Source organism: Brachionichthys hirsutus, unplaced genomic scaffold, assembly GCF_040956055.1.
Source record: "Brachionichthys hirsutus isolate HB-005 unplaced genomic scaffold, CSIRO-AGI_Bhir_v1 contig_1003, whole genome shotgun sequence".
In the NCBI taxonomy this organism is placed as follows: domain Eukaryota; kingdom Metazoa; phylum Chordata; class Actinopteri; order Lophiiformes; family Brachionichthyidae; genus Brachionichthys; species Brachionichthys hirsutus.
In genome coordinates this window covers 257,234-277,018 of record NW_027180333.1, presented here as the reverse complement: position 1 = coordinate 277,018, position 19,785 = coordinate 257,234, and the positions used below count along the sequence as shown (strand labels likewise).

The window sequence follows — 19,785 nt, the reverse complement described above, 5'->3', positions numbered from 1 at the left end:
ACCATCACTTCTGTATCCTCGCTGATTTCCTTCCGTGTCTCAGCGCCGATACTTAAACTTAATCATCGCTGCATGAGCAATTTTTACTCTATTACTCAAGAGCAGAGCAAATCCCGGACTGATTTGGAGACACTCAGACGCCGTAGAAACACGTTTGCATCTTTTCTTCTTGCCTCTGAGGCAAAAAACACCGATGTCAGCCCTGCGGTATGCCGGAGTAGATCTCAGCCCTCTCCTTCATGTGGCAGAGACAAACTGCCACTTTCTGTGTCGTCCAATAGAACACGCCGACACTAACAATGACCCCCCCCCTACCTGCATGCTGGTCTTCAAAGCGAAATGCTAAAAGCAAACACAACCCTGTCCTGTTTGTCTTTATCTCCCGGTATCAGTGACCGTCACGTGGCTCAAGGTGTGTGCTGCTGCCTAATAGAGCCCATTGTGCTCTGCCTCAAGAACCGAGTCAAGAAACAAGCGGAAAAGAGAAGCTGGTGTGTTTTTAGTCTTTGAAGATTAATTTCTTGCATAGTGAATTGCACAAAAAACAAAAAAATCAGGGCTTTCTGTGCTTTAGCGAACCTTCCACAGAAACCTTTTTGTTGTTGTTGTTGTTGTTGTTGCAGTGAGAAACTCAACGTGAGAGAAACAACACAAGCCACGGCATCTTGTCTTAAGAGTCTCCACAGGTTTTGGACAGGCTTTAGCCAGACTCACAGTTTCCACTGGTAGATCGTGACGGGGGGGTTCGCATCGGCCCTACAGGTCAGCTGAACATTCTGACGGTTCAGATACCAGTTCCCATCGAAGCCCTCGATCTTCACCTCAGGTTCATCTGCAAGGAAAAAAGAGCGTGAGTCTGCATATTCTAAAGCCACCGTTGCATCAAATGCTAAAAGAGCCCCATTTGTATTTAAAACGTCAGTTATAAATTAATATCTTGATTTTCTGAGGGAATGTTCATTTTTCATTTTCATTTTCATTTTTATGTGGTCGCCGGGTTTTGTCTGTCCGTTAGCAAGAAAACTGGGCAGATGTTGATGACATTTTCAGGAATTGTTGGGAATGCTACCAAGAACAGATGATTACATTTTGGTGATGACCCAGAAGAGATAATGGATTATGGATCAATTAGAAATGTTTAGGAACATTGCAGCCAACAGAGCTTCAAAATTGTTTCCTCAATATCTCGGTTGATTATTGACCGATGTTTATGGAATTTGACACAGTCGTGTAGGGTGGGAACCTCTATCTCACCACCAAATTCCATCTGGATATGATGCAGAATGACATTAGGAAAATATATTACATAAAAAAAAAACATTTACAAATTCAAAAATCTGTTAAAAATACACATTGACTCTGATTCACTTTTACTTTTCGTAGTTGGTGTCTAAAGATACCAAGAACAATTTAGAACCTTTGTGGATGGTAATTATAAGGGGAGTAATCTGCTCGGCGGAGGTCTGCTTTAATATAATTTTCACTAAAAAATCTTAAATGATAATTCGACGGCTCCCAACGTTCCCTGATCGGCATGCAATAAAAGTTTGAATCGAAGAAAAAGGTGACTGTGCACATCAAACATACAAACTGTTTTTAAACCAGACTTAAAAATAATCTGTTAATATTCTCATTTACTGATTTACTGACGTCGTCTGTGTGCACATTCAGCTATTTATTTTCAATGTGTGCAAATAGGAAGGTTCCTGAGCTCCGTTTGAAAGAAGGCCTTGTTTACTGTAAACTGGGAGAACTGGTTTACTCTTGCAGCAGGAATCGAAAACGCTGTGGTTTATTTTTGGGAGAAGATGATGGCCAGAGGGGAAAAGAGTTCAAATCCACCCGCTCATTCCGAAAATGTGTTGTGAGTCACTGAGAGAGCCTGACTGTGGATTCTTACACTGTACGTTGAGCACCACGCTGTCCGTGAACCTTTCGTTCCGATATGTCACGATGCAAGTGAGCTTCTGTTTGTGGGTCTCGCGGCTCGGCACCACCACGTAGTCACTCCGTACGGTCACTGTTCCATTTTGGTTCCGAAACTCCTGGAGAGTGGCTTCGCCCTTCAACCTGGTGTCCCATTTGATCATACTTGGAGGCTTCCCATTGGCTGACACGCACGTGGCAACAGTCATCTTGCGCTTCTGGGCCCTGGCGACGATTGTGGGTGTCGTCAAGGTCATGCGAGTCATAGGTCGAGCTGTGGGAGTAAAATAATGAAAATCAAAAAGAAATATGGCCGATAAAAGATTTTTCATTTCATTTTCTAACCGCTTATTCCGTAATCGGGTCGCGGGCCAAGCCGGAGCCAATCCCAGCAGTCAATGGGCGAGATGCAGGGGACACCCTGGACAAGCCGCCAGTTCATCGCAGGGCAACACAGAGACAGACAATCAGCCACACACACACTCACACCTGCGGGCAATTTAGTGTCACCAATCAGCCTAGGCTGCATGTCTTTGGAGGTGGGAGGAAGCCGGAGAATCCGGAGAGAACCCACGCAGGCACGGGGAGAACATGCAAACTCCTCACAGAATGGCCACAAGCCGGAGACGAACCTGCGACCATCTCGCTGTGAGGCAACAGTGCTTACCACTGCGCCACCGAGCCGCGATAAAAGATTATTAAACAGAAATCTCGTGTTTATGTTTTTTCTTCCTTTATTGTTTCCATCTCATTTAGTTTTGGCTTGAAAAAATTGAAAAAATCGGCGATGAAAACAGTGCAGAGATTTGTTTCCTTCCCTCTTCAAGGCTGAAGCAATTGTCAAATATCTCGCAGATGTAAGACGCACGTGTCCGCACATACGCGCAGTCATTCAATTTGGATCCTTTGTGGGTTGGCAATTAGCACTTGGAGTACATCAAAAGGCAGACCTGAATGTGAGCAAAAGCACACATGCGAGAGATACAGAATACTTTATTAATCCCAGAGGGAATGAGCCCATGAAGACGGCTCTTTGGATGCTGTCGATTGGCTATCTGCACAGGCTCCCGACTTCATTGAGGCTTGGAAGCCTAAAAAGACCTGGAAAACAAACTGACACAAAAGAGCGGCTCTACTGGAGGCAATTGCTTTTTCCTTTAAAAGGGACTTGAAGGAAAACACACCAACACTTAATTTATTACTACATCTTCATGTCAGTCAGCAAGTACTCTACCCTTTCAAAGCTGCCACTTTCCAAGATAAACTGCATCTCAGACACTCATTTTTCACCCCTTAGGAGGATTATTCAAACCAAATTGCTCACTTTGAAGTGGCCTTATTGATTTCCATTTCACCTGCCATTTTTTATTGACCATTCTCTGCAGCTGGTTGCTTTAACTGTAGCGATTTGAGTCAATTTGGGCTCGGTGTTAAACAAAACGTCACCACAATCATTTCATCGTGACGTCTTCAGAATGATTTTGTCTTTATCCTCCACAAGCCCAATCCTGTTTGTGGCTGCTGGTGCTGTTCACCAATCACAGGCTGGGACTCTCAGACGTACGTGGTCCGAGTGGCCCCTTTAGGCTACAGGAGCTCCTGCGAGGAACTTCAATCACGTCAAAGCATGCAAAGCACATGGCAACTTTTCTAAATGCATCAGTTTGACCCCATGTCTGATTATTTGTTTTCCTATTTTTGTCAAACAGGATTTGGAGTTGATTCTTATGCTAATCAATAGTCAGCCTTTTAAGACTATTGGAAAAAAGGCAGTTCTCGTCTGTTTTCTAATCGTGTCGATAGCTGACGATTACTTGGAAATGATCAATAATTCATTGTTTCCGAACTTATATGAAAAGACAGAGGTACAGGTTTGCGTTATGCAAGCCAATGAAACCGAGACTGTGTGTGCAGCTTCACGGTCCTACCGTATACAGTGAGGTTGACCATGTTCTCCCGGTTCCCTGCAGGAAACGTGGTGTACTCGCAGATGTAGGCAGCTTCATCAGACAGTTGTAGGTTTGAGAACACAATGGTGGTGTCCTCTAGCAGGGGCGTACGGTGACGGACGGCAGCCTGCTTGAAGCTGACCCGCTCCTTGAAAGGCGGCAGGACGGACACGCCGAGCGCCGGGTTGGCTATGGCCACGTTCTGTTTGGTGCCGTTGAGCAGCTTCTGCCAGGTGACTTGGGAGATCTTGACCGGCGGATTGCTGTTGCTGAAAATGCAGCGCAGTTCCACTTGTGATCCCACAAAGCCAGATTTACTGGAGTCCATCTGCACCGTCTGTCCATCGCCAGCTAGAAGTTGTAGACACAAACAGAGAGGACAAAAGCAAACATTTAATTTCAAATAGCAAGCATTTGAAAGCCAAAGCACAGATCCTCGGTCAATAGCAGGCACATGCACTGAAAGTCAATGAGCGTTTACAGGCCTGCTATTCAGTCACACTTCATGGATGCACACACTCCACCGATGCTGCATGAGAAACGCCTGGTGCTTGTATATCAGCGCAAATGGCTGGCACATGCTGACATACACATGTTGGGGGGGGGGGTTATGTTCTGTTGCCCACAAGGGTATAGCCTCAGGTGAGAGGGAAGGACTGGGAGATAACAATGCATCACTAATGAATGTTTAAAAGGGCGGTGCGATGGAGCCCAGCGATTACCTGCTGCCGGCTCCGCCCACCAAGCAACAGGCTGCTTAACTCATTGTCATTTTAATTACCTTTCACTTACAAATGCTTCATTGGCTGCCTGAAGCTGCCATTAATACAGAACACATAGACTTTGGTGGCTCCTGCTAAAACACGTTTGCCATTTTAAAAAAAAACAACAACAACTGGTCCAACCTCTTTTTTTGTTTAAGCCTGTGAGGAATTAGGTGGCAAAAAGAAGGTTGATTAACAACAACGGCTCATTTCTACGCCCCTGCATTAGGATGCTCATTCTCGTCCTGGAAAGACGACTGACAGAATGCCAACTGGCTGTGATGCTCAGTAATCAGCATTATAGTCCTTTATTAATTAAGAAAATATACTAAACATTTGGTAGCATCTGAAAAGGTGAGGATCTGCCTTTTCACTGCACTTTAAATTCAATATTGTCAGGTTTTAAATCTATGGCTTGGACAAGAGAAAGATTTAAAGATGTATTGTTGTATTTTTCCTATTTTCGTGACATTTTATAGACTAAAATAACCAATTGATCAAAAAATGATAAAAACTGCAGAAAAAATTAAAAATTAATCATGATCAATAGTAATTTTTGCAGTTATTATTCTTCCTCCTCTCGTTCTTCTTTCTTCCGTCACCTGAACAGCTGCAGGGCTCCTCAGATCGGTTGCCTTTATTACTCCAGACTCAGATTTATGTCCCTTTCCAGGTAAAGCATGTTGATGCACCATTTCCTGGTCCAGCAAGCCTGTGCTGGGCTCGTAGTGACAAGCAGCCACAGCTATAATTACCTCCTATAGATTTGTGCGCAGCCACAGGAAGAAAGAGTGAAATCCCATCGTAATCACTCAGGACTCATAAAGCAACCAGTGCAATCAAGTCATAAACTGGGAGAGAATGTGGCATGGTCTCAAAGCGTGGATTGGGGGGGGGGGGGTAGACACATGCACCGCAAACAGAGTGGCTCTTTAACACTGAGAAACGGCATCACAATGATGGGTAATCGCAACATTCTGAGATAAAGTTCCCACAGCGGGCTTTGAAATGTGAAACAAGTACGTGAGAGCGGCCCATTTATGTATACGCCCACTGAATAAAATATCTGACGTGGTTTGTCTTTGTCTTCAACTGTGTTTGTGCATGCTGTCAGACTGTTGAGGCAGTGGCTACTTTTTTTATTATGAAAGCTGTAGATAGTCCGTTGAAGGACACCGGGACAAAATTCATGCTCGGCGACGGAAAAAAAATACTTGGCGCAGACATTTGCTGGGAGGAAATTAAGATGAACGCTGTTCTTGTTTCCATCTTTCACTGCGGTTGCGCCGCTGTCAGGTTGAATGGTTTGTACTGGAAAGCGGTGCATTACAGGAGAAAAGCAATTTCTAGCCATTGTTCTATATCCTTTCACTTGAAGTACAGCCTACCTCGAATCATATAGAAAAAAATAAAAAGAAAGAAAGAAAGCAAACAAAGTGACAACCTTTTGAAGTTACTGAGTGCGCGTCATCTTTCATTCCCTCCTTGCCACATCGGCAGCACTGTCTGTATAGTGGTTAAAACTTGAGGGATCGGCAATGACAGATTGATTTTCTAATACGGTTTGACAGGGAGGACTGGCAACCTTGTCATCCGTGCCTTGAGAAACACCTGTGTCCTTGTGCACCTCAGGGCAATGCTTAACTCCATTTGATCACAGCTTAGATTACCAGTTGTGGCAGCTGCACTACGATATTTTCTTTGAAAAGTAAACACAATTTACTGCACGACAATGCTGTTTAAAGTTTAATCTCAAACTGTGCTTGTAAGGGGCTGTAAAAAACTCCGAAATATGTACCTGGCCAAACCCCACCCGCTTGAATGCTGAAACAATATTGGCATGGGCTGACTGTTTGAAAAGCTGAATCCCCTCCCGCCCTCCCTCGCTCTGCACCGTCCTCCCCTGAGCCCGATGCTCCCAACTCAGATTGAACCAAATAAACAGCAGCTAATGCAAATGGAAACTATAGAGGAATATGTATAATTACACAGCCGCAGAGCCCAAATCCCCGCCGTCAAGGGCCAGGGGTGCCCAAAGACTGGAGGAGTCCTTGGCTGACCACACAGTAAAGTTCTAATTACAGACTGCACCACAGACTGGCCAAGCCATTGAAGAGCAGATCCACATGCATTGCAAGAGGTACTGAGAAGGCAGACTTTTGTGGGGGCTATGTGAGAAGAAACAAAGGAAGAAAGGGGGGAAAGGAAAAAAAGTAGGGGACATGTATAAGTGTGGAAAGGAAGAGAAAGAGAAAGGCGGGGCTGTATGGAGATTTGTAGGTGTGCTGCAGGTAGCAGGCCGGCTGCAGTTGTCGTATGTCCTGCTGCCGCTTTTGTTCTTACACGAACAAGATGGTGGTGACTGGGGGGGGTGGGGGGGGTGGGGGGGGGGCAGCTGGAACACACCTGAGGATAGACACTGCTTGTAGAGTCGCCAGTAAGGTCTATTTATGGATGGGAAAGCAACAGGACAAGTAAAGCAGAAAGTTATATGCCCGAGCTGGCATAATGTAAAAAAAAAAAACAGAACGACAGAAGAGTGGTTTGATTCACATGAGCTGACTTGGAGGAAAGGGGACATAAGGGGGCACTATTAAAACAGCTGCTGCACCGTATGGCGCTGCACTGATAGAGACTCGAAAGGCCTTGGCACAAAGTCGTCCAAAAGAAAAAGAAATATTTCACTGCAAAAAGATCTGGCCTGCCAGGCTGCAAGAAGCAGCATGTGCTTGGTGTTGTTTTGCATGTGTTGCACCAGACAATGTGTGAGGCATGTTGCATTTTTTATTGCATGCCCCATAAACTGAGCGCTGTCATTTCGTATTTTATTATTTTTCATTATTTTTTACGCTTCATGTTGCGTAATTGCTCCTAGAACAATTCCTAATAAATCAACTCTGATTCTGAGTAGCTAAAGTAAAAGCCTCGAGTCAAATGGCTTTGCATTTATGTACATTGTGCAAGAACGCACTGACCTGCAGGAAAATCTTCACTACTAAATAGTTCAGTTCATAAAGACTGCATGGTGAAAGTGTTGCACATCAGCTCCCATCATTCATGTGGGGAAACAAACAAATGTGAAGCACAAGCTTGATTTTTCTCTGTATCCAATCAAAAATAAATGAGAAACATGGCATAAGCATTGAATGCGTGTTGTCCCTGCTGCTGTGAGAACAACACGCTTCAACAGTCTTGTTGCAGCTGTTGATTCCCAGCTATTATTTTGATGCAATGCAAATCCAGAGTGCTACATTTAAAACAACATAAACAACAATACCACAAGACCCTTGAATCAGCATCTCTATAAGCATAGGAAGCGTATTTATTTATTGTTCTTTCCATAAAATAAGTGCTATTTGGCAGGTCAACTCATTGTCCTATTTACCTTAGCTGAACAAGCAAATAACAAAACTTTCTGAAAGACACTTATTGGCTCATTTGTCATTACTTGGGTCAAAAAGAAATCCATTCACACCCAAGTCAAATAAAGTTGGGCACAATTCACCTCCAGCTGCTGCAGTGTGAGGAAGGAAAAGATAAAAGACAACTGTGCATGTTTTAGAAGATGCACTCATTAACGTCTTCTATTTAAAGCTTCGGCAGGCAACTTGGCACATTTGTCAGTCCCAAATGGCAGCGACATGCCGCTGTTTGAAGTTTGAAAATCTGGGGGAAAAAATAGGGTGCTGTCATTTATCTACACTCTTCTCGGACCCAATTCTTGTATTCTAATTAGGTTTTGGGGTTGGAGCGCTTGAACAGTTCACTTTTTCGCTGAACGGTGATTTCCCTTGACACTGACAGGTGAGGTTTACTTCTCAGTGACGATCATATTTTGGTAAATCTCTCGGATTTTTGGCGTCTGTTACTGGATTGCTTTTGAATTTGAGCCGATGAGTGAGACCTATTTTTTGCTAGGAAACCTCTTATTTTAAAATGTTATTATGAAAGCACCTCATTGTGCTCGAAATGTTTTGGTGCTCGGTTGTTACTTAACTGGGATGCTGGTGGATAACACGTGGCTTGAGTCTCTCAGGATAATGACTGTTTAATGTTGTCCTAGTTCCCACAGCAATCCCCCCAGGCCTCTGTACCCCCTATTCATGACCACACATGGGTTAGTTAGGGGGAATCCAAATCTCCTGTTTCACACACACACACACACACATTAGTTGTGTTTTTGCTCCCTTTGTGGAAGCAGTGAGCATTTTGGAGCTCAACAAGTTGCATTTTGCTTCTGTTATCAGTAGATAAAAGGGCCCTTTTGTGCCTTATGAATAAAAAACAAAACAAAACAGGGCATTGCTCTTGGGAATATCTAAATCAATGTCACACACAGGGTTATTAGTTAAGAAGGAGCCACCATGGCCTGTCTCTCGTATTGTCTCTCCATGAGCATCTAGCTTTGTGAGATGAACCAGTATGTGTCACAGACTCAGTTTTAATCTACGCTCAGACACTATTTGATGGTACTTCAGGAGGGTCTCTTGAGTAAACAATGGCAGACCTGCCAAAGCCGCTCTCTTTACCCTATGTCTCTCCGAGCAAACACAGAACTGCAGAGGAAAGCAAAACCTCACTGGAACAGATGGTTAGTAGACCTGCTCCTAATTTTCCACTATCTGGTTCGCATTTGAAATAGTCTTTGGTGCAACACACTTGTTCGTCGAGGACAACGTAACATCTGCTCCGCCGTAAATGTTAATGATTATCGAGAATATTTATTATGTCAGGAAACTTCCCAAGCTGGGATTGCTCCATGAAGGGTGCTGTTGGTTTCTTTTTAGCTATTCCTATTGGCTGAATATTTAGGAGGGGGGGCATGATAGTTGAGAGCCCCAGCCAAGACTCCGGCATTTTCCACAGTGGTTATACAATTACAACTTTTAAGTTGGCAGCGCGAGGCATCAGCCAGTCGGTCGCACACACTGATTCTTACCTAATGCAGCTGCGTACATTGATTCAGACCCACACCCACGGCCCCCTCAGGCAGCTTTAAGGCATTCCAAATGTCAAGGGGACACATCCGTTTGCCTGAAACGGAGCTTCTCATCTTATTTCAGCAGCATAATGATTCATGCTAGAATCAAAAACTGGAAAACACTGCGCCCCATTTTGCTATCACACAATTTCAAAGAACATCAGAGAGATGAAACCATGGAGCATACTAGGTGCTTTTTTTAGGGCCTCTAGGGATCAAATTTGCAATTTGTATATACAGTGGAAAATGGTGCCTGTAGATATTCTCTAATTCTAGGTTTTATTTTTCATTCTGGTCGAATAGGAAATATGTATAACTCTAACCCTAACTTAATTTGGGATTTCAGTTGTCTTTGACATAATAAAGACTTTTGCCCTTGAGAGAGATGGGGAGGGGGGAGGGGGGGGGGTGGGGAGAGTTAGAGAGTAAACACAGGACGGAGGACTGACCCCCCCCCACCACCACCAGCAGCCTCCTCCCTCCCATACAGCCTAACTAAACAAGGCCACCAGTTTCGGTTCCATGACACAAAATAAACACCACTGACGTCACCTGACTAAATGGCGAGATGACATCACCTCTGATATCTGATAGCAAGCAACTGTCAGTAAATAAAAGGCCGGCTACGAGTGAAAGAGCGGGCACGATCTCTGGCCTGGTAAATAAGTGACTGTGAGCGTTTCAGTTGTGCTTGTTTGACTGAAACTGTGGGGGGCGGTGGGGGGATAGCTGCCCCGGGTCCAGGTATTGTTGTGGTGTGTTCTCACAAACAAAAAGCTGCAGAGATAGAGAAAGCACATTTTGATGATTAATATGGTTTATCCGAGAGACGTCCAGCCAAGAGGATGGTGTGTGCACTTAACACGGACCAGACAATCAGTCAACAGAGCATCTCATCCGCGGAATGGACTCAGCGTGCCTGACGATATTCTCTGGTTATTTTTCAATAATGTAAAAGGGGTGCAGCAGAGTGATGCATGAAGACCTCAGACAGGTCAGGCTCCGGCGGCTGCACGCAGGCGCGGAGCCAAGGAAGCATCAGGGTCTGGGCGTTGTTATGTTAATGAGGTTTTTTCGGGCGCTACGGGGGAAACAGTGAGAGCGACTCGCTTGGGGTTCGATGTGATGAGCAGATTACAGCACTCAGGATATTAAAGTGGAGGCGAGGCGAGGCGACGCTGCAGGCATCACACTTCCCATACAAATGTAGCATTAGCGCAGAGTGACATGGAGTCTGTGTCCACATTTCTTACGACACAGCCAACATCATGCTGCAAATAACACGCTAAGGGTGCATGGCTCCCACTCATGCCTTCGGGTTGGCGAGCGACCCGAGATGACAATGTCGGGCAAGTCCAGACCCGAGTTTTTGGCAGTTTTTGGTTAGTTTTATTTTGTTCATTTTGTGTTTCTGTTATTTCCTGTTAGTCATTCTGTTTCTCTCTCGGCAATGGGCGTGGCAGAGGACACCTTGGCAGAGCGAAGCAGACACACCTGTGATCCATTTTCTCATCACCTGACTGCCCTTAAAATCACTGCTCACCTCTTCGCCGTATTTCAGTTTGTGTTTTTGGATGGTAATTATTATGACTGTGATTTTTGGTTTCTGGTTTTGCACTTCCCGTCTTGCTCAATTCGATATTTTTGCTGAGACTTTGTGTTTTTACGTTATTGAAGACTTTGAACATTTCTTTGCCTCTGCATTTTGGGGTCCTCTTACCAGCCACTCTCTTTTTGAAACTTGACAGAGTTTATGGAACAGTACAAGGAAATTCATGTGGATCTTTATTAAGTTGGTATCCCCTCCCCATAGCTTCCCTGGCTGGTGTCGAGTTCACTTAGGTAAACCTTGTGCTGACAGCTTGTCACTGGGTATTTTAAAAAAATGTTCTGACATTTTACAGGTTCAAAATAATCACCTGAAAGAAAGTCAGAAGAATAACCGGCAATAGGGGGCCATTTCTTGTAGGTATAAACGCTGCTGCCCGTGACATTTGCTTCCATTAATCAGCATGAATGCACTTATATACCGACATGTGAACCGAATATGCATTAAAGCAACAAAGCATGCTGAATCGTCTATAATAATTTTTTGGAACAGCACATGTGGAACGGGGTGACTTGTCTCGGCTGGCACCACAGCGCCATCATATACCTCCGTTAAGCTCTGAGCAAATGCAGCATGAAATGCATATCAAGTCCTGCCAAAAAGTGCTGAGAAAGAGTCTGGCCCCGGACAACCACGCATGACAAATCCTTCTCTCACACCATCTGTTCCATTGTCCACAAGTAAAGATAAGTGTTGCATAGAGCACACATATTGAAAACTCCTGTGTGATAATGCCGAGCACAAGTGTCGGACTCATCATAAACATTATGATGTCGGAAATCGAAGGACGATTCAGCTGAAACTGGATGATCAGTTATTAGTTGTGTCTGAGATTAAGAAATATATGTGATTTGGAGGCGTTCTGCTCTGAGAAGCCCTCAGACGGGGTTAAATCCATACAGCCTACAAAAGGTGACCTATAGGAATACTCAGTGAGAGCATATAATGATGGTTTTTACCATTTGACCTTTGCTGACCTTTACTGGGGGAGTTTTTTTGGTGTCTTAGAGGCATAGGAGCAGGAGAAAGCTTTTGGGTGGTAAAAAGGATGATAATCAGAATAGGGAGAAGCACCGTTGCATGACCAGTAGCTTATTAAACTAAGCACACAGACTACACAATCAATATTTGATTAGAGTTTCTTTTTTTGGGGGACATTTTCACTCAGCATTATATCGGAACAACCGCCAAAGAAAATTAATGTTGTGAATATCATAAATCTTTAAAGATGTGTCTGGAAAAGAAAATGGAAGAACTGGCTGTCATCAAAGTGCATCTCTAATTGTGGTGGGGACATAACCAGGCCAATGGGGGGGGGGGCAGTGTGCTCGGTTCTGCCTGCTGATGTGTTGCACTGAGCTATTTTTCTCTTGCATCGTTGGCGCAGGTCATTTATACAGTGGATCCATTAACATGTAGGAGAGGGAATTCACACTCCAGCTGGAGCGAGCAGCAAGCTGACGCCCCGGTCTATATAATTAACAAGCACATTTAGGATGTGACTTAGTCATGATCACAATGGAACTCTGCACAATACACAGATGCAGCGCTTCTGTCGTCACAATGGCAAAGAGTTGATAACCAGCCCTAAAATCCATCAGATGGTCTCTGGCTCCAATGTGTGCAAAATCAACACACCAGTAGCATCCATTTAAAACTGCAACAAACCAGGACTTTGTCTCTGTGCACGTGTACAAGGAATTAAGTACAAATAAACACGATTATGAATTTTGCCCTCCAGTCACTTCATTTAGGCATGGATTAGAACCCTGTTTTCACCACTGGAGGAATGCTGTGCACTACTTAAGCTGATAAAATGAGTGGAGCATGTCTAATTTTATCTCTGAACATGTTATCTTGTTATTTGATTTTGTTATTTTTTTTTTCACATTCGGAATGTATGTACATATTTAATAAGCATTCCTGTTCGCACAAACAACTGAGGCGTTCAGGGATCATTTCACTTCTTGCGACCTTTACTTCAGACGGGATCGTTGGAAGGCTGGGGGGCGACAGCACGAGTGGCAGCAGAAGCATCAAGACCTTGCATGATGTTTAAGCAAAAGTACAAACAAACAAACTAATAAAAAATACGATTGATGCAAGTGTGTGATGCTACATGGGAACGTGCAGCATTTCATCATAAATTTTGGATTCTGCCCTTTGCCAAAATTGCTCTTTTTCATGTGTGATTTGATCATAAATCTCTATGAAATCCAGCGGTTTACTGTCGAAATCCAAGACCAGGACCGAACCATTTCCTAAACCGCACCACACATCTTTCCAAGGAGAGCAAGGCTCCCCGTTCCACATGCATATAACGCTTGGAATGCTCGCCACATCTCAGGGCCATGTTTGTATTCTGCTGCATGTGCTTTCCAGCTGTGATAGAGTATTGTCTTTCTCATAAGCTGCCGAGGCTCCTCCATACGTCGCACTTTCTCACAGCTCAGTATGTTTCCATAAGGCATATACTTCAATGCATGCAAGTTTGAACTATGAATACGAAATATCTTTGCCAATTCATCACTGACTTCACATCCATTTCTCCTTATTTGCCAACAAGGGTAGGAATAACATTAGATGGTAAATTCAGAGGCAATTTATTGTTATTTTTATTCTTCTAATCCAAAAATCTATCATTCATTATTCACACTGTGGGACTATTTTTACTTTATTATTTTTTTTTAAAAGAGGTTTGGAAGAACACATGAAATATCGGTAAATAAATGTCTCTTTACAATCTTCCAAGGAAAGCAACTGGCATGGAGACATAAGTATGTAACCACAAAGCCACAGCAAGGGGAAAGGAACGGTCGGAAAGCTGAGTAGGGTGGTATGAGTTACTCCAGGCCCCGACTCCATGTTGAACAATGCGTATTGACACAGAGGTCCAGGAACACAGAACCTTTTTTGCTGCTTGCTCTAAACTTTACACAGAGAGAGCTCCTGAATTGTGGCAGGAAACAAAAAACGATGTGAGAAGTCATCGATGGTGGGAATTAAAAATGATAATTTGGCTTTGGTTTCCATCTGAAAATAGTGGGTGGCCTGTGGGCTAAAGCAAAAAGCCAGGAAATTAACTCAGAGGTTTTTCTCTTCCCTGCATTTAGCTGATGGTGAGATTTGACATGTTTTACTGTTGAATTGTGTACGACTGAATACAGATTGCAGGCAGTGGCTTCGACAACATTGAGTTTGAGCATTAATACTAAGTAGCATCAAGGCAGAATGTAACATTAAGTAAGAAAGAAACAGCTACGGAGAGGCGAGTGCTCCCACTCAGAGAAGCTGATTCTGGGTCTCAGCGTAATGTCAGAGCGGCTAAATGGTAACTGTGCAGCGACCTCGATGACAGCTTACCATTAACTGCAGTCAAACAGACACTGTAATTGCCCCCCCCCCCCCCCCCCCCCCCCCCGTGTGTTAAAATATATTGTGTATTCACACTTCAAAGCACGCCAATTCGGACTTGAAATGCAGAATGCACGCTGAAATGAGCCTCGAAGAATGAAACGGGTTCTGGCTCGCAGGGCTTTGATGAAACAAAGAAAAAAAAAGCATAGCTGACAAATCCTGATAGCGCATCACTATTGATCAGAGGCGGTGAAAGTGAAGCAGGCAGTCGCAGGGAGATTCAACAACTCAATTAGGTTGTATTGAAGTCCCTGTCACTCACTCGACCAATGGAGGAACACAAAGTTTTTTTTGTATTATTTTTTTGTTAAGACAAAAGGCGGATTAGCATCCTCGTCATGAATGAGCAATGGGGAACTTCCGAGCTGCTATTTTCTAAACCAAAATTAACATGTGCATGCAGGTTTATTTTAAACAGTAAGCCTGCTAATAAAAAAAAGAAAATAATTAAAATTAAAAAAGTGCATCTGTAGACTCTGTTGTATGCGTTCCAGAGTTTTGTTGCATTAGCACAAGTATGGAAGTCAACCAAAACTCGTTTTAGCCACAAACAAACCCCATCCCAGGAGACATAACTCATGAGGACGCCTACATTTTTGACATTAATGATGCTTGAAATTTGCTGACTGGGCTGAGGCTGTGCTCGAGCTAACTCAAAGAGAGTCCATTGGGAGCCTATGTGAAATCGGTGTCCGCTGCATGTGCAGGCTTTCTCCTCAGGGCTGCAGGAGTATTACTTGCAGCTCTTAGCCTCGCCTTACCCTCCCCTTACTGCGTCTATACTGCGCGCCGCTCATTGTTTGACAGGATTGACAAGCTGCCTGGTAGAGCTGATTAAAAGCTTTAAGGTCAAAGAAGTGGGACAGATATTGAGCGAACACCTGTCTCCTGGCGGAGAGACAGTCCCCTACCGGGCATGTCCTCCATTGGTACAGGATCAATGGCTCCATTAAGACCCAACATGGTCTCCTTTATTTTTATTTTTTTCCTGACAGCACTACTTTGGCGAGCAAAGAACATTTCACTTGACTTTTCCTCTTTTCACTTCTCTCTGCTTCTCTTGCAGCAGCCATGTCAAAAAGGGGGAAGTGCTGTACTCAATGTGGAATTATCACGGTTGTGTACAGTCAAGGACATTGGTTACGCGCTTCTTTAGCCCAAAAATGTGTTGAATAGACTTAGAGTGACAAGCACTTCTTTAGTTTTTAGATTTTTCCAGCTCAAGATTTAATTTCATCATGCATTTCAACACCGTGGTAAGAATAACTCCGAGAGCTCGGCTGGCCTCTGAAGATTTGCCCGAGGATTATAGATCATTAAAGAAATGTTTGAAGTTTATTTGAAGCCTCTCCAAAAAAAGTTACGCAAATCTCAGATTTTAATGGTGTCTTGGCTGCACATTTTATCTCTTGTTTCTCTCACCTTTTTTCTTTTTTAAATATGGAACAAGAAGATTTCACATATTGTAAAAAAGGTGGTCATGCACTCTGGAGCCATAATCCAGAATCAGACATTTCAATTTACTCTGGCCTGAGTTTGAACGACGGCGTTTCTGTTGATGCCTTGCCGATTTCATCAGCTCGGGTTGGTTTTTCACCCGGAGCATCACAGGAGAGAAAATGCTCTCCTCTTCTGACATTGTATCTCACAATCATCTGTAAAATGAAACCTAATACTATACCTTTAGCCGTGGGATAAGACTTCAAGGCATGGGTGACTTTCAACAGACGATATCTGGAACCGTGTCTCGCACACCACTCATCACTACTTTCATCTCCAGAGTGCTTCCATTTCCACAGCTCTCCAGCGTGTCTGTCCTGTTGTGAGTCAGTAGTGGATCACAGAGGTGCATTGTGTTTCAGTTTTCATCACTTTAAAATGCTTTGTTCTCTCTTCATACTGTCAGACAATCAAATAGCTGAACTAAACTGCCATACTTCAATTCCAAGAGTGAAACAAGTTTTGGAAATGTATTTACTTGCAGATGTTTTTCTTCCATTAACGATGAATAAAACATGATTGTTGTTACCACTCTTATTGTTTCTCTAATCACTGCAACCAATTCATAAGAGACAGATCTATTTGGCTGAACTTGAACTGGAGAAATGCCTCTCAGCTGCTACCAAGAAACCTTGCTGATTGGAACTGTGTACTTGTACTGCTGGTTACTATTATAAATGCCAGTGTTTTCAGCTGGAGTGCATTACACACTTGTGCTGCCTACAAATGACAGAACTCTCTGTGCCCTTTGCAGATTGAATAACATGTGTTGCACCTGTGCTCCCACACCTAACTCACCTGTGAACCCAGCCTTGCAGAGCATGTAGTAAATTGATAATGAATCGAGTGTGAGCCAAGTGACAACTGACAAAACTAAATTCCATGCCGTTAAAAGTTGATTAGACGCATGCTTTTGTAGCTACAACGATTAGAGCAGATGCTGGAATAACGTACGGGCCACTGCAGAAGTGCGTAAAATGAAGGGCAGAGCGCTGTGACAGGCGTGCTGCTATTTTTAATTTTAAACTGTTTTTCAAGCATATCCATTTGGTAATTACACCTTGTATTAATTGCAGGATGATGGATATGTTTATGATAAGAAAGGAAAACAGAAAAAAAATCGGATTAATAATTTAATCTCCAGAATTGAACTCTTTGTGACGGGGTTACCGACACACAACAGGACAGGCGTGACGTCTGCTCATCTGAGCAGAACAGCCATGAAAGCTAAAAGCTAGCATTTTATTACTGGGCGAAAAAAATAATCTCTCTACATACAAATAAAGGCAAATTGTACACAAATGTATTAGAATAAAATACAGTCTAAAAATACCAAAACCTGTCCCACAGTGTCAATGAAAAAAAAATAGCTAAGGATGACTGAGTGATGAAAGTCAGTGGTGGGCTGAAGGATTTCAACAGACACTTGGCTCTAAAATGTTTGTATGTGTTCCAGCTTAGCCTCACTGTGTGCTCACATGCAGTACAGTGACATAGGTGGGCCTTCATGTATAATAGATGCGCTGGTGTAAATGTAGCTGCAGAGGCGAAGGCTTGGTGCAAAGCAGAGGCCAAAAAAAAAAAACAGAAAACATCCCTGCCAATTTTAAATGCTTTATATTAGAGCTGAACAATAGAAAAACAAATTTTATATTTTTCTTTAACATTGTGATATGATTACTTAGATTCACCAGATGAGACACATACCATGATACAGATGATGTTTTTTTTGTAGTAGTAGTAGTTGTTATTCAAGACAAAGTCTACTCCAGGTTTTACAACTGACTCCGACAAAGCAACACGACAGATAAATCCAGTACAATTCTGACTGAGAAATAAACACTCCCCAGATGCACCCTCCGGAGATAAGCCTCGTGTTTTTTAAGAGCGACCCGATGCCGAGGGCGACGCGGCCACGTCTCTGTTCTACTAAGCAGGTGGCGCCATTGGTTTTGAGACACACTCGCCGATCAGATCCTGCATGTCACTAACCATCAATAAATGTTGGGTATCCAAGAGTAAAAAATATATATAGTCGATATGTTGTTTCTGGCATGCCAGCAGATCAATCAAATATTTTTATTTGGTATCAAACATCTGTTAAGTTGCAGCATAACACTGACTTTACTTAACATCACATGTTCTGTCAATAACGAGATGCTTTATCAAGTTTACGTTTACAAAGTAGATCTTCATAAAACAAATATGACTCTACACTGAGAGTCTTCAGAAGAAGAGGAGCGTGTTATTAAGTTGGATAATTGTTCCTCATGGAAGCAGGTGAACCAATACACCAGCATTAATAGCAGAGGCATTTAGATTTAACTGCATTTTTTTCTTCCAGCAGTGATCAAAGATATGAGTTTCATGGGACGTGTGAAATTCAATGGTGTGCAGCAACTAACAGTGCATTGTAATATACTTATCCCCCAAGCACTTCATTTGCCAATTATTACACTCATCATAATTTAACTATAGTTTTGCAATTTAACTTATGAATCCAAATGTATTATCCTTTTTTGAAATATTGTTGTGAGGAGAGAAAATTCATGGCAAGAAAAAAAACGGTTTAATATTTATATAGCCATTTTCTAGCTACACGAACATCTCGCTCGGCTGCACTGAAATGGAACTCGTGACCTAGTTAGAAGAATGCCACATGAAGAAGCGTTGGCCGCCCTCCATCAGCGAGCCCAGCCGAGCAGAAACGGCCACATCGACCGACGGTGGTTCCTTATTGACAGTGTGTTAGCAGGACGGAGGGCGGCCAGGTCTGTGCCCTCTTCCTTGGCTGATTAGATGAGTGAAGGACAGACCCTTGCTGCGCCGGTCCGTGTTGCCGTCCACGCTTTGTTAATGTGCTGCCACTCCCCTGCAGGGTGAGCAGGCCCGGACAGGCTGATGTGACGATCCTCTCCTTTCCACAGCGCAGCCTGCTTGACTATGCTTGGCTGATGAACTGTGACAGGACACAACTCCAAGGTTGTGTTTGTGCTGCTCTCCCCCCCCCCACCACCAAGGCGATCCAGTCGGAGCGGAAGTGTGAAGCATTGTTGAACCCGGCTGATGGCGCTCAACCTTCATATCAGTTAGTTTGGACACACTCCAGTGAGCAGCTGAAGGATCTCCACTGTCAGGGAGCAAGAGTTGCAGTCCTCGCAAGGCAGCTGCTCGTGTTTCAATGCAAGCAGCGCTTTGTGTACCTGCCTGGACATGATTTACATTGCACATTTGAAAGCGAGTCAATCTAAACAGAGCTTTCTGAGTAAGTGTGCGAGTTAGACGAGATGGCTAGAGCACTTCCTGAGGCCATTTTTGCTTCATCTAAAGAGCATATCAGCTCCATTTATTGGTCTCCACGCACAATGTAGTGGTTTCTGCTGGTAGGTTTACAATAACCCCCCCTCCGTCACAGCTGAGAAATATTACAAAGCGCCATGTGTACTGGGGTAGGCTGTTATTTCATGCTCCTCTTCTCACTCTCTGCAAGTCCGAGCTCATGACAAGGTACCTCGACATCTCCTTCACGTTTGCTGAAATAGATTCCATTGGCACGATAATAGCTCATCCTGCTGGGGGGTCGCAAAGGGGCTGCTACAAAAGCAATCAGTGGCCGCCATTGTGCATTTTTTTACAGGA

The 19,785-nt window shown here is 43.6% G+C and overlaps 1 protein-coding gene across 1 annotated transcript in view; it reads right to left on the bottom strand.

Moving 5' to 3' along the window:
* Positions 1-19,785, bottom strand: part of LOC137913542 (nectin-1-like) — a 131,772-nt gene that overhangs the window by 81,996 nt on the left and 29,991 nt on the right. Inside the window, exons 2-4 of the mRNA XM_068757186.1 lie at positions 3,855-4,334; positions 1,901-2,200; positions 715-832 (exon numbers count right to left, since the gene is read on the bottom strand). Of these exons, the coding sequence (XP_068613287.1) occupies positions 715-832; positions 1,901-2,200; positions 3,855-4,334 (898 nt within the window). The remainder of the gene's footprint in view (positions 1-714; positions 833-1,900; positions 2,201-3,854; positions 4,335-19,785) is intronic.